At 35.7% G+C, this 12,062-nt stretch overlaps 1 protein-coding gene across 1 annotated transcript; it reads right to left on the bottom strand.

Moving 5' to 3' along the window:
* Positions 1-631: 631 nt before the first annotated feature.
* On the bottom strand, positions 632-11,473 carry LOC109051087 (1-aminocyclopropane-1-carboxylate synthase homolog (Arabidopsis)(non-functional)). The gene is given in 15 exon segments (XM_042715135.1): positions 632-2,454; positions 2,564-2,717; positions 2,800-2,942; positions 3,743-3,884; positions 3,973-4,018; positions 4,330-4,438; positions 4,895-4,976; positions 5,066-5,143; positions 5,253-5,350; positions 6,135-6,201; positions 6,328-6,397; positions 6,541-6,611; positions 7,038-7,097; positions 8,316-8,932; positions 10,558-11,473. Coding segments are annotated over 15 exon segments (2,751 nt in total). The 5' UTR covers positions 11,162-11,473; the 3' UTR covers positions 632-2,044.
* Positions 11,474-12,062: the final 589 nt, after the last annotated feature.

Here is a 12,062-nt window from a genome sequence, read left to right as displayed (position 1 = left end):
TATTATTATTTACACATTTCAATTGTACCTAGACAGTTGCTTATGGCTATGATTTTACTAATACAGTTGTCTGATTAATTTTATAGTCTCAAGCGTTCAGAAATGACACACAAGAAAATTTTACTTAAAACCAATGATTAGTTTTTGTACAGGTTGTGATGTCCACATGTTTTTGTTGAAGAAGTTATAGAGGCTAGCATTTCTATCGCAAAAAGGTGGCCAAAAATGAAAGATTAAGTGAATATTTGATTTGAATTAATAAAACGGAATATTGAAACTCTAAGAGCATATTAAGGCAGATGCAACATTAAAACACGTTATTAACTTAATGTTATCAAAATCCAAAAAAGATGAACAGGATTATAAAAGTACCTAAAAGTGATGGATGGGCCTCATCATCGGATCATATTTTTTTCTCCCCTCCGATCTCCGAACCAGCGTTCTGGGCCAGTATCTGCATGATACCGATGTCGTGGATCGGATCGGGACATCACTACTCTTTTCTCCAGCAGAACATGTTTATTTCCTGTCGCTCACTTTCTGCCACAGAGCTCAGATCATTTTTGCCGTACTCTCACCAGTACAAGCGAGACTGCGGCATCTGGTCTCAGGTCATTGTAAAGGAGCAACATAATGAAAATATAATTTAATATAAAATATTTTAATAAACGATTGATTAATTCTTTCATTTAGGAGCCCTTAAAACATTTAACATCAATGAAGATCTGAAACAAGGCATTTTTGGAACAAAATCATCTTCACAAAAGAAAAGAAACGCATCACCTTTTATCCCAAAACTAATAGCCAAATCTTTAAATTATTTAAAATTAATTTAGAGGTGTCATATAATACATTATTTCCCCCCTGAGGTATACTTTATAAAGTTAGTAATATTTTTTCCACCATAAACAGTCATTTACAGAAAAGAAAAAAAGAAAGAAAACATTTTGCACTCTCTCGGAAACATTAAAAGGTCTTTCTTGTGCTTTGCCTTTAAGACGTTTATATAAAAATGAGCATCAGAACTTTGCTGCATTTACACATGGGCTGTCAATAAAGTTATTCTTCAATAAAATTCTCTTTGCAAAGCCAAAACAGATTTTTGCCATTCAGATTCTTAAGATCTGATTGAAATGATCAGAGATCTTGTTGGAAATGTACATCTGTCTCTCGTTTCTAATATTGGGATCCTTTGGAAGGACGTGCAGAGTAGCAGGTGCTACACACAGTTAGAAACACTGCAAAAAAATGATTCTTAATGAGTTTTTAGTTAGGCTTTTTAGTAAAAATATCTAAAAACAAAATCATTTTACTTGAGAAATAACACGTCACAAGATATGAAGACTTGTCTGATCTGGAATTCCTGAATAGCATTTTATGCTCTTGCTGCACTATCAGATTAAATACACTTGTATTAAAGATGTATTAAAGTATGTATTAAATGTATTAAAGATTGTGTAGTGCTATTTCTTAAGTAAATTCATTTTAAGGTTTAAGGTTTTTTGTTTTTAGATATTTTTTACAGAAAAGTCTAATTTAAAAACAAACTTTGAGAACAAAATAGGAGTAATCCTTATTAAGAACATTTTTTTTTTTTTTTTTTTTTTTTGCAGCAGCAGCAGCAAATAGCAATGAGAAGCAAGTTTTAGGTAACAAAAGTTACAATGCATTTCAATTATACCAAATTCTTATTTTGAAAGAAATTGATTCCTGACAATTAGACCCCTTTAAATCAACTCAGAGACAATAGATTGGATGCTTCGAATTTGATATGAGTTCAATTAAAGGGGCAGTCTCCAATTACTGTGACAGCCAGGGTAATAATTAAAGTATAAAAACATCCAACAATAACAACATTTTCATTTACTGCTGTGGTGACTCTCCATAATTGTTTCAATCTCTAATTACAGGGATCGCTGCTGTGTTGTTTCTGCAATTACAGACTTTGCCTTTAAACTGTACATTATGTGAAAGTATCATTCATTAAAAAAACTATTTGTATTGACAGTTGCGTTGCACAAACTTGTTTCTACAAACTGTTTCTCTATTTCCTGGCTTTATCGAGCAGGTCTGTAAAAACATCCAATTGTGTTGGGTCCTGTCCAGCAGGTAACTCAGGCTTGTGCTTCTCCAGCCAATCAGACACGTGGATCTGCTGTCGCAGAGTACCAATCAAAGAGTCCAGACTCTCTGAGCGGATGTCAGATTGGCCGTTAAGAATTGTAAAGTTTTCATCAGCCAGTGAGAGGGGCTCTGTCTTAATGCACACTGTGTCAAGTTTGGTTTGAACACTTGAGGTCCTGAGTGTCTGCTCTTTGCCCTCATCCACTGTCTTAGTGTCTTCCCTCCTCGCTGTCCCACAGCTGTCATCCTGTTCGTCTCTTGTTGTCTGCTTTGTCTCAAGCACTGAAGAGCTCTGAAGTTCTTCTAATGCATTTTTAATCCTCTGCACACCTGGAAAACAAGGATGTGAAAGGAATAAATGCCAATCATGTACCCAGACTGCATAGGAGACACTACAAGAAGACAGGAACTGAAATGTGAATGAGAGTGATCGTCAGACCTAGCTGTAGTTTGTGCAGTCGATCAGTGAAGATTATTCTGAACCAGCCTGGAGACACACAGCTGAAGGCCTGACCGCAGCTCAGCAGAACCTTGTGCTTGAGGAAACACCTCCACAGAGACAGCTCCTCGGCAAACGTCTTCTCCTTCAGATACTACCCAAACACAAGATCATCATACAGAAACTGACTGATCTGAAAGAGTTTAGATGCAGAAATCTTTTCTGAAGGTGCTCACCTTGCTCAAGTCCGCCCAGATGAAGAAACCCGCAGACCTGTGCAAGAAAGGTATGTCCAGTTTCTTCAGCTCTTCTATCATGAAGCTGTGAGCCTCTCTTAGCCTGTGTCTGTTCTCCGGAAGGAACTCACTATTCAGCCAGTCTAGAAACAGCAAGGAATCTCACTCAGCCGTGTGCTGTTGTTAACTATCATTCTTGTCAATGAATCAGTCTAAATGATTTGTTCTTGAAATAGACTGTTACTGTACTTGAGTTCAACTCAGTGACTCGAGACCCAATAGTCAATTGCTCACCAGAAGGGAAGGTTATCATTGAATAATGACTTAAATTTGGTCTGTTCATCTAGAAAAGCAATTGTATGGCTTTAGAAGACTTTTAAAAAATTGGGAGTAATGTTAAAGGGTATGTTTACACAACAACAATACACTAAAAGTTTTTCCTTTGTGATTTAGAAAAGTTACACATACAGACAACATTCGCAAAATGATTCCCGTTCACATGTATCTGCAAAACTGACTAGGCCAGACATTGGCGATGTAAAGAAACACAACACGTATGAGCACATACGTATTCACACGGACTGATCACGTAAAGTGCGTTTTCACAAATTCACTTTAACTGTATAGTTTTCAAAAACATGCACTTTGAAAACTTTGCATTTTCAGGCCCCCAAAAGCCATATTCGTTTAAATGAATGGCCAAAAATGCATAAAAGGATTTCCATTTTTTTGTTGAAAACGGACTCAGGTAAACGTCCCCTATGTCCATAAAAGCATGTAAAAAACCAACCAGAAACAGTATACCATCCTTTTAACAGTACGATTTGGGACACACCAACACGAATCTTTCATACTAGACGGGAAGGAATGTATGGGAATTGTGAATCAACCATAGAGCGAAAAACAGACAAAACATTGACAAAGCCAGGAAGAGAATGTGTACCTCTGTCTCTGAGAAGCTGGGCCATCAGGTACTGTGTGGGTCCTGGGACTCCGTGGAAGCAGCCCAGCTGATCCAGGGCCTGAACCAAATCTCTATTCTCTGAGTAGACCATGCCAACTCGCATTCCTGCCATAGCAAAGTCCTATATGTACACAACGATGTTTGAATGCAATAAAGCAATACAAAGAATCTGAGGAAATGCTTTTCTGACAGATGAAACAGTGACATACCTTACTGACGCCCCACATAACATGGGTTCTCTGGGGATCTGGCAACCTGTGGAAGCATTTGTGTAGTTTGTAATGATTAGTACAAGTAATATTCACATGTACCAAGAGCAAAAAGAGCCCTTTCTGACATTTCAATAAAGGTTATTAAAATAATACTTAAGCTAAAAATGGTAATTCTGTCAACAATTTGTAATTTTTGAATTCATTAAACACAAGATTAAATTTTCCTTGACATGTAATGAAGTATATTTCAATTTCAGATAAAGGCATATTAGTTTATTAAGCAGAAAACTAAGTAAATTAGAATTTAAAAAGCACAGAAATAAGAGAGAGATAGTTTATGTGCATGTCTCTCACCCATCCAAGCTGAGAACACTGCGAAACGTGTCTGCCTCGTTGAACACAGAGAGCATGTAAATCTCATCCACGATCACATGAAGCTTGTGCGAAGCAGATAAGAGAGAAAGAATGAATAAATTATTGCCGCTGAGGGCAGAAATTCAAATGACATTCGTGAACACAAATGTAATTTCTCGTCAATAACGTGCGACTTAATGAAGCTTGTGAAAACATTTGTAAAACAAAGTGCGATGACAGACCCATAAGTTTGGCAAGCAAAAAGTTTTTCATCATTTATTCATCATCATCACTATGTGCTTTAATTATATGGAAAAAGAGCAGCATAAACATTCTTAAAAACATCTGTTGTGTTACATAAAACAAAGTTATATGTGCTTGTAATGAGGGTGAATATTATCATTTTTGGTTTTGTAATAACATGCTATTATTATTACTGACTTATATCATATATGTGGCTTATTACTTGCTTATATCAGACATCAAATATCTGAATCTGAATAAAAAAATGGCTTTGATTTGGTTGTTGTGAGAAGTTTTTTGTAATATTTTTTTAGAATGTTGTAGGATGATGATCTATTTTAAGAGTAGTCTTCTCCCAGAGGATTGTGGGGGTTTAACAAGATAAGGGCTTTGATGTTCAATCCCTATATAAAGAAAGTACAATTTTAAGAGATTCATACAGTGTGAGTTTCAAGCATGTATGTACACTGTATGTTTAAGTTTAAAAAATAACCTCTTTCTTGGCCTCTTTTAGAGAGTTCTCCAATTTCTCGACTGTTAGCTGGAATGGTCTGACATCACTTCCTGTGGGCTGTACCAACACAATAATATACAAATAGAAATATAATTGTAAAGCCACATGAAATTCACTATAATATGGCAATGTTACATTATGAAATATTGTGAATTTTGCTAACCACCTGACTATAAAGTGGCACATGGTATAGTTTGACACTGCTGTACAAGCTGACATCCTCCGTAATCACACCATAGAAGGGCGACGGGATAAGAATGGCATCTGTAAAACACACACAATATCAAGTAACATTTCAGACACATACTGTATACAGTAGCCACTTATGGTATAATTATGCACCACCTTCAAAAACTGTTTGATTGTAGAATGAATTATTATTATAAATTTTTTTTTACATATTTCCTCAATTCATTAAAAGGCTATAATTACTGAGAACTAACATTCTGATTTTCAGCAAGCAGATATTTCTATTGGTCTATACATGATTTATTAGCCTGCCCAATATTCACTACCATTTAAACAATTGGGGTCAGTAAGATATTTTATTTTTGAAAGAAATTAATACTTTTATTCAGCGAGAATGTATTGTATTGTATTGATCAAAAGTCACAGGCATTTATAATGGCACAAAACATTTATATTTCAAATAAATGCTGTTCTTTTGAACTTTTAATTAATCAAACAATCCTGATGGTTTACACACACACACACACACACACACACACACATATATATATATATATATATATATATATATATATATATATATATATATACTGTATATGTGCCATATATGTTTTTTGAGCACTTAATCAGCATATTAAATTTTTTCTAAAGGATCATGTGACATGACACATTTTAAAATACATGAAAATTGAACACAGTTCTTTTAAATTGTTATAATATTTTACACTATTACCATTTTTACTGTATTTTTAATCACACAAATGCAGCCTTGGTGAGAATGTAAAAAAAATATTACATAATGCCAGCACAATTAGACATAAGACTAGACATATTCTGTGGTGACCAGATGATCTGATACCTTCTGGGTCACAGAGCGTAGCTGCCAAAGCCGAGAACAAAGACCCACAACCGTTCATAACAACAACCTGCGAAAGAACCGAAGAACATAAGCATGTGGTCTGGATTTCTCTTTCAATAGAAAGAGTAAGACTAACAGAAATAATACCATAAATAATATAATGCTGATGTATCAGAAGCAGAAAAATACTCACATTCTCAGGTTTTAGAGGTTTGGGAGAACGACAGTAGTCTGACAGGAACTTAGAAACTTCCTCTCGAAGGCTTTGGGGAAAGAAAGACCCAAGAACATCAATACTGAGAAATGAAAGCTGAACATGGGATTTTACACAAAAATGAGAGTCAAATGAATTATAGATATTGCAGAAAAACAAAGAGACTTAAAAGAAGAAATAATGGTTGCTTACAAACTGTGGCCTTTCCAATCGGGGTATTGTAAGAAAGCAGGTTCAATGTGAAGCATGTCAGGTCGCATCAGCTGTTGGAGAAACCAAGAATCGGTCAACAACCATTGTGACATTTAATATCCAGACTCGATGACAATTCTTTATATTTTTATAATAGTATACTAAAGTATTCTTCTGAAGGCAATGTGAGTGGTGTTTGCCTGTGCAAAACTTGATAGGATGCTGTAGATGGTTGCTAGGACATTGGTATGTGGTTGCTAAGGTGTTCTGAATGGCATTTAGCTTGTTTTAATTCAGTTGCTAGGGTGTTTTGTGTGGTTGCTCACTGGGCAAAAGAGCACATTCCAAAAGACTCCATAATAGCGTGATAGCACTTCGTGTCATTTTAATTGGATTTTCTTCTTTTTTTTTATTTTATTGCTCACCAGGCGAAAATCATCACTAATGAAAAAGGATCTTCGCTTATGAATGCTAAACAAGTACATCATATCTCTTACCCTTTTCTGCAGGAGGTCAAAGCACAGCTTGTTTTCACTGGTTCCTAAGTTTATAATGCCCTGAAATAAATATTAAAAACCACAGCAAATTACCACAAAGCAGAAGCTGTCCCAAGAGCACTAACCAAAGCAGTGCCTTTAAAACCAATACTGGGTTTATACAAGGTCTATAATATCAGAACAAATGAGTACTCTCATACAGAGAATGAACTAAGTAAGTGACTGTAGATTGGTCATGTATTTTCACAAATCTTCTCTGATATAAGCAGTTTTTTTTTTTTTTGATCAAATTAATCTTGATTTAAACTGGAATATTGTTTTATGAAATGAATGATGAAAATGATTTAAAAATGAACATGAATTTGTCACACAGCAAGATTATTTAAAATTAACCAATTAAGTAAAAGAGGTGATTAAAACTGTACAAAAAGGGCAGGCACAGTGTACACTTTACTTGAAAATTCAATATTTTGACAATTTTATTTAAACTAGGCTTTTATTTCTACTTCTTATACATGACTGTTATTTACTATCATGTGGTTAAATATGGTTCTGCGCTGTGCAGTAATTTTTATTTATTTATTTATTTTAATTTCTGCATAAAACAAGTAGAATATGTTTTTTTCTGGACTTTGAAAAATACTTAATACATTTAATACTTTTATATACATATACTACAGTTCAAAAGTTTGGGGTCAGTAAGTTTTTTTTTTTTTTTTTGCTCACCAAGGCTGCATCTATTTGCTCAAAAATACTGTAAAAACAGCAATATTTTGAAAAATATGATTAAAATTTTAAATAACTCTTTTTTTTTTTATTTTATTCTTTTTAAAATGTCACTTGGTGATGCAAAGCTGATTTTTCAGCATCATTACTCCAGTCATCAGTGTCACATGATCCTTCAGAAATCATTCTATGATTTTCTATGATTCTATGATTCTATAATATGCTGATTAGCTGCTCAAGAAACACAGTTTAGTGTGTTTCTTAATATTTTTGTGAAAACTGTAAAATATTTATTCAGGATTCTTTGATGAAAGTCCGAAAGAGCAGTATTTACTTAAAATAGAAATCTTTTATAAAGTTATAAATGTCTTTCCTGCCACTTTTGATGCATTTTTATGCATCCTTTCTGAATAAAAGTATACATTTCTTACCAAAAAAATAGGTATAAAATGTTTAATTTATTTTTCCAAATCCAGATCATAGTACAATATGTTTCATGCAGAAAATTGTTATCGAAAATAATAAAGCAGTACTGCTTCCAGGGAGACTAACATGAGGGTTTGAATGCTCGTCGTGCTTGTTGGCGTGATACTGGTTGTAGCCTTCCTGCAGGATTCCCTGGTGCAGCCGCATGCTGTTGCCACGGCGAGACAGGTACGGTCTGTAATGGGCCGTCTGATCACCCCAAAGCATGCTGGGTACAGCTTTGGCACTGTTGGGTAACAAACAGGGGAACAAGGTTTGTGATGTGCTGGGCACCGGGAGCGTTTCCCTGCTGGTGGAAGCACTCTGATCTTCCGTCCCACGTGATGAACTCAGGACTCTGGTCAACATGGACATGAGACGAAACTCATGATCTCTCTCTTGCTTTGCTCGTCTCTCTTCCTGCTGCTCCCTCCGCTGCTCAGCCTGCGCCTCCTGCCGCATCCGGGCCTCCTCCAGAGCCAGGAAACGCTCTTCTGCTGTCTGCTGCCAGCTTAGATACCCCGCCAGAGCGTTCGATAACATCCCATCGCCCCCTCGTCCCACTCGGCGACGCTTCCTCTGATGGAACGATCCAGAACCCCCTTCTTGGTCGCCATGGCTACCTCCTTCTCTCATCGCCATGGGAGCTGTTGCCGGGGATACACCCGCACCAGAGGAGCCAGTCATGTTCTGGTCACTGCAATCTGTGGTGTGATATCATCAAAAATGTAACATTAAATCAGTCAAGCAGACAAAAAAAAAAGACCAAATAAAAACTGAATGAAAAATTAACTAAACAATTATCTCAAAATTGTATGAAAGCGACAGTTGGTGTGATAACATGTACTGTAAAGAACATCTGCTGAAAGTAAATCACTGCCAACAGCAGAGACACAACAACGGGTTTGGCATAAATACTGCAATAATACCTGTGCATTGTTAAACTGCACAGACCCTCTAAATAAATATGGATAATATCAATTTTTTTTTTTTTTTTGCACAACGTTGCAATGAAAATATAAAGAGTTCCTGAAGGTCAACTGGTAGAGCAAGGTCATGGGGTTTCATGCACATACTAATGAAATGCACAAAAAATATATAATAATAAACATGCCAGCCAAATGCATAAATTTGTACGATTGTATTTATTTAATTTAAAATAAATTAATACTTTTATTCAGCAAGGATGCATTAAACTGATCAATAGTGACAGTAAAGAAAATATGTTGCAGAAATCCTCCATTTCAAATAAATGCTGTACTTTTGAATTTTGCAATATTCTGAACAAAATGGTATGATGGTTTCCATAAGTATTTTAAGCAGATCAACAATTCAACATTGTTTCTTGAGCATCAAATCAGGATATTAGAATGATATCTGAAGGATCACGTGACACTCAAGACCGGAATAATGATGGTGAAAATGATGTTTTCCATCACAGGAATAAATGACATTTTCAATTGTACATTAAAATAGAAAGTAGTATTTCATAATATTACTGATTTACTGTATTTTTGATCAAATAAATGCATCATTGCTAAGCAACAAATAAATAAACAAATAAAAGTTTTTGAGAAACATTTAAAAAAATCTTATCAACCCCAAACTTTTGAACAACTGTGTACTGTTTTAAGCAGATGGTGTTTTGTTACTGTTTCTTTGTAGTTACTGAAATCAAGGCAGATGTTTTTTATATCATTCAAACATAAACTTTTTTTTTTTTTTTTGCAAATAAATTGCATTGATATTATGCTGATTTAAATACATGACCAAAGTAACATTTTCTACTTGGCTAACACAGATTATGAATTTTGTCAAATGAGTAATTGTCAAAATTGCGAGAATAACCTGTGATTATAATTAGCTAGTTAGAATTATTTGAATATTTCTAACCAGTTTGAATTGTATAATATTACATTGCATGCCATTATTTTCCAAAAAAAAAAAACAACAGAAAAAGAGTGTTTATGAATTTATAGCTGTCATGAATCGCTGTATAAATTCCATGCGTTATTGAAAAACAGTCTGTTTCTGTTCATATAAAGAAAAGGGGGGAAAAAATTGTTCTGGCACATTAAAAACATATGTTGAAAATAATTTTTTTATAAAATTGTGTTTGGGACCGCTTGCCTGAACTACTTGCCTCCCAAAAAAAACAAAATTATTGAGAAATATGCATATATAAACACTGTAGTGGAACACTATAGTGGAACATCTGTGTATATTCATGCAGATGATGTTTGGTTTCTGTTGCACTGTAATTATTGGAGTATGTATCAGTATTTACACATCCATATCTATCCATCCATCAACAGACTGTTTAGGATACCTGATGGGGAACAGATGACATGCGTGATTCCCTGCTCTCCGTCCATCTCAGTGCTCTCCTCGGTGTTTGGAGCCGTATGTTTGTGTTCAGCAGCGCCTTCATCACCCTCATCAACAGGTCCGAACTCATAGAGCATCTCAGGCGGGCCCGCCGCTTCATCATCAGAGCTCATCACCTCCGTCTTGATCTCCAGTATTTCACCTGCTCTGGGCGGGTGACCCGGCGCCTCTGACCCCTGCATTTCGGTTGCCTGGTTCGTCACCGTACCGCCCCATAAAGGCAAAGTTGAACCGGAGGTTGCGGCGGATCGGTTGCTCTGCGCCCTTTCCATCAGCTCGTAATACCTCGCGGATCTCAAAGTCTTCTGCTTGTACTCCAGCTTCAACTTTTTGATCTTCTCCCTGCATTGATCCCCGGTCCGATTGATGCCCTTCTGCCGCAGAGTGCTGGCGATTCGGTTGAACACATGCTGGTTCCTGAGGCAGGTCACAAGCTCGGTTTGGACCGGCACGTCCGACCAGATCTGCAGCAGCTCCAGTACCTCTGGCTCAGACCAGTTGCTGCCGCGTTCATACTTTTTACCGTAAACGTGAATCAAATGCATTGCAGCACTGCAAATAAAGCTACAGTGTTATATTTATAGACTGCTGAAAGTATGTTCACGCATTGGTCTGGTATCGCGTTTATATGACTAAAAAAATATTAAAACTCCAACAAGTGAGTTACTGTAATCAATCATCTAAAACGAGCGCTGGTACTTTACCGGGACCGGAACCAGATTCCTTTACTTTCTAATAACAGTCTCGATCATGCATTTTTTTTTTTTCAGTCCGATGCTTTTGTTCTTTATTCAAACAAGTCCTGGTACATCCGGGTTCACGGCACATGCGTGCTGCCCTTATTCCGGGATAAATTTGGACCGTGACAACAAAGAACGGCGCTGCGCATGCGCTGAAAGAGGAACGTTGAGGCAAGAGACTCATTAGTTGCATAGGCGCGCCATCTAGTGCTTACACTAATATTTTTGATGCATTGCATTATATTTATTTACTTATTACCTTCTGCTTATTAAGGCGGACTGACATTTGTGAATGTTATTAGATAACAAACAAATTAACATGTATAAATGTTTTCTTCATGACTTTAGTGTGTCTGATGTTTAACACATTACATGAAGGTTCCAGTAATTAACATTAGTTAACTACTGTACATTAGTTAACAACAACTAACAATAAAAATACTTCTAAAGCATTTATTAATCTCAGTTAATGTTAATTTCAACATTTCCAAATACAGTATTAAAAGTCATATCTGTTTACATTATTTGGACATAAGCAAACAAATATCAGTTGTATTTTAATTAATCACCGTCAACAAAGATTAATAAATGTTGTAACAAATGTAATGCTCATTGTTAGTTAAGCCAATGCATTAATAAAGTGTTACCAGTTTTCCTTATTATAATTATTTCTATTACTAACTATTTCTATTGCAATCAGCATAAC

This window comes from Cyprinus carpio, chromosome A25, assembly GCF_018340385.1.
Source record: "Cyprinus carpio isolate SPL01 chromosome A25, ASM1834038v1, whole genome shotgun sequence".
Lineage (NCBI taxonomy): Eukaryota > Metazoa > Chordata > Actinopteri > Cypriniformes > Cyprinidae > Cyprinus > Cyprinus carpio.
The sequence above is the reverse complement of the archived record's forward strand: the minus strand, read 5'-3'. Positions and strand labels throughout refer to the sequence as shown.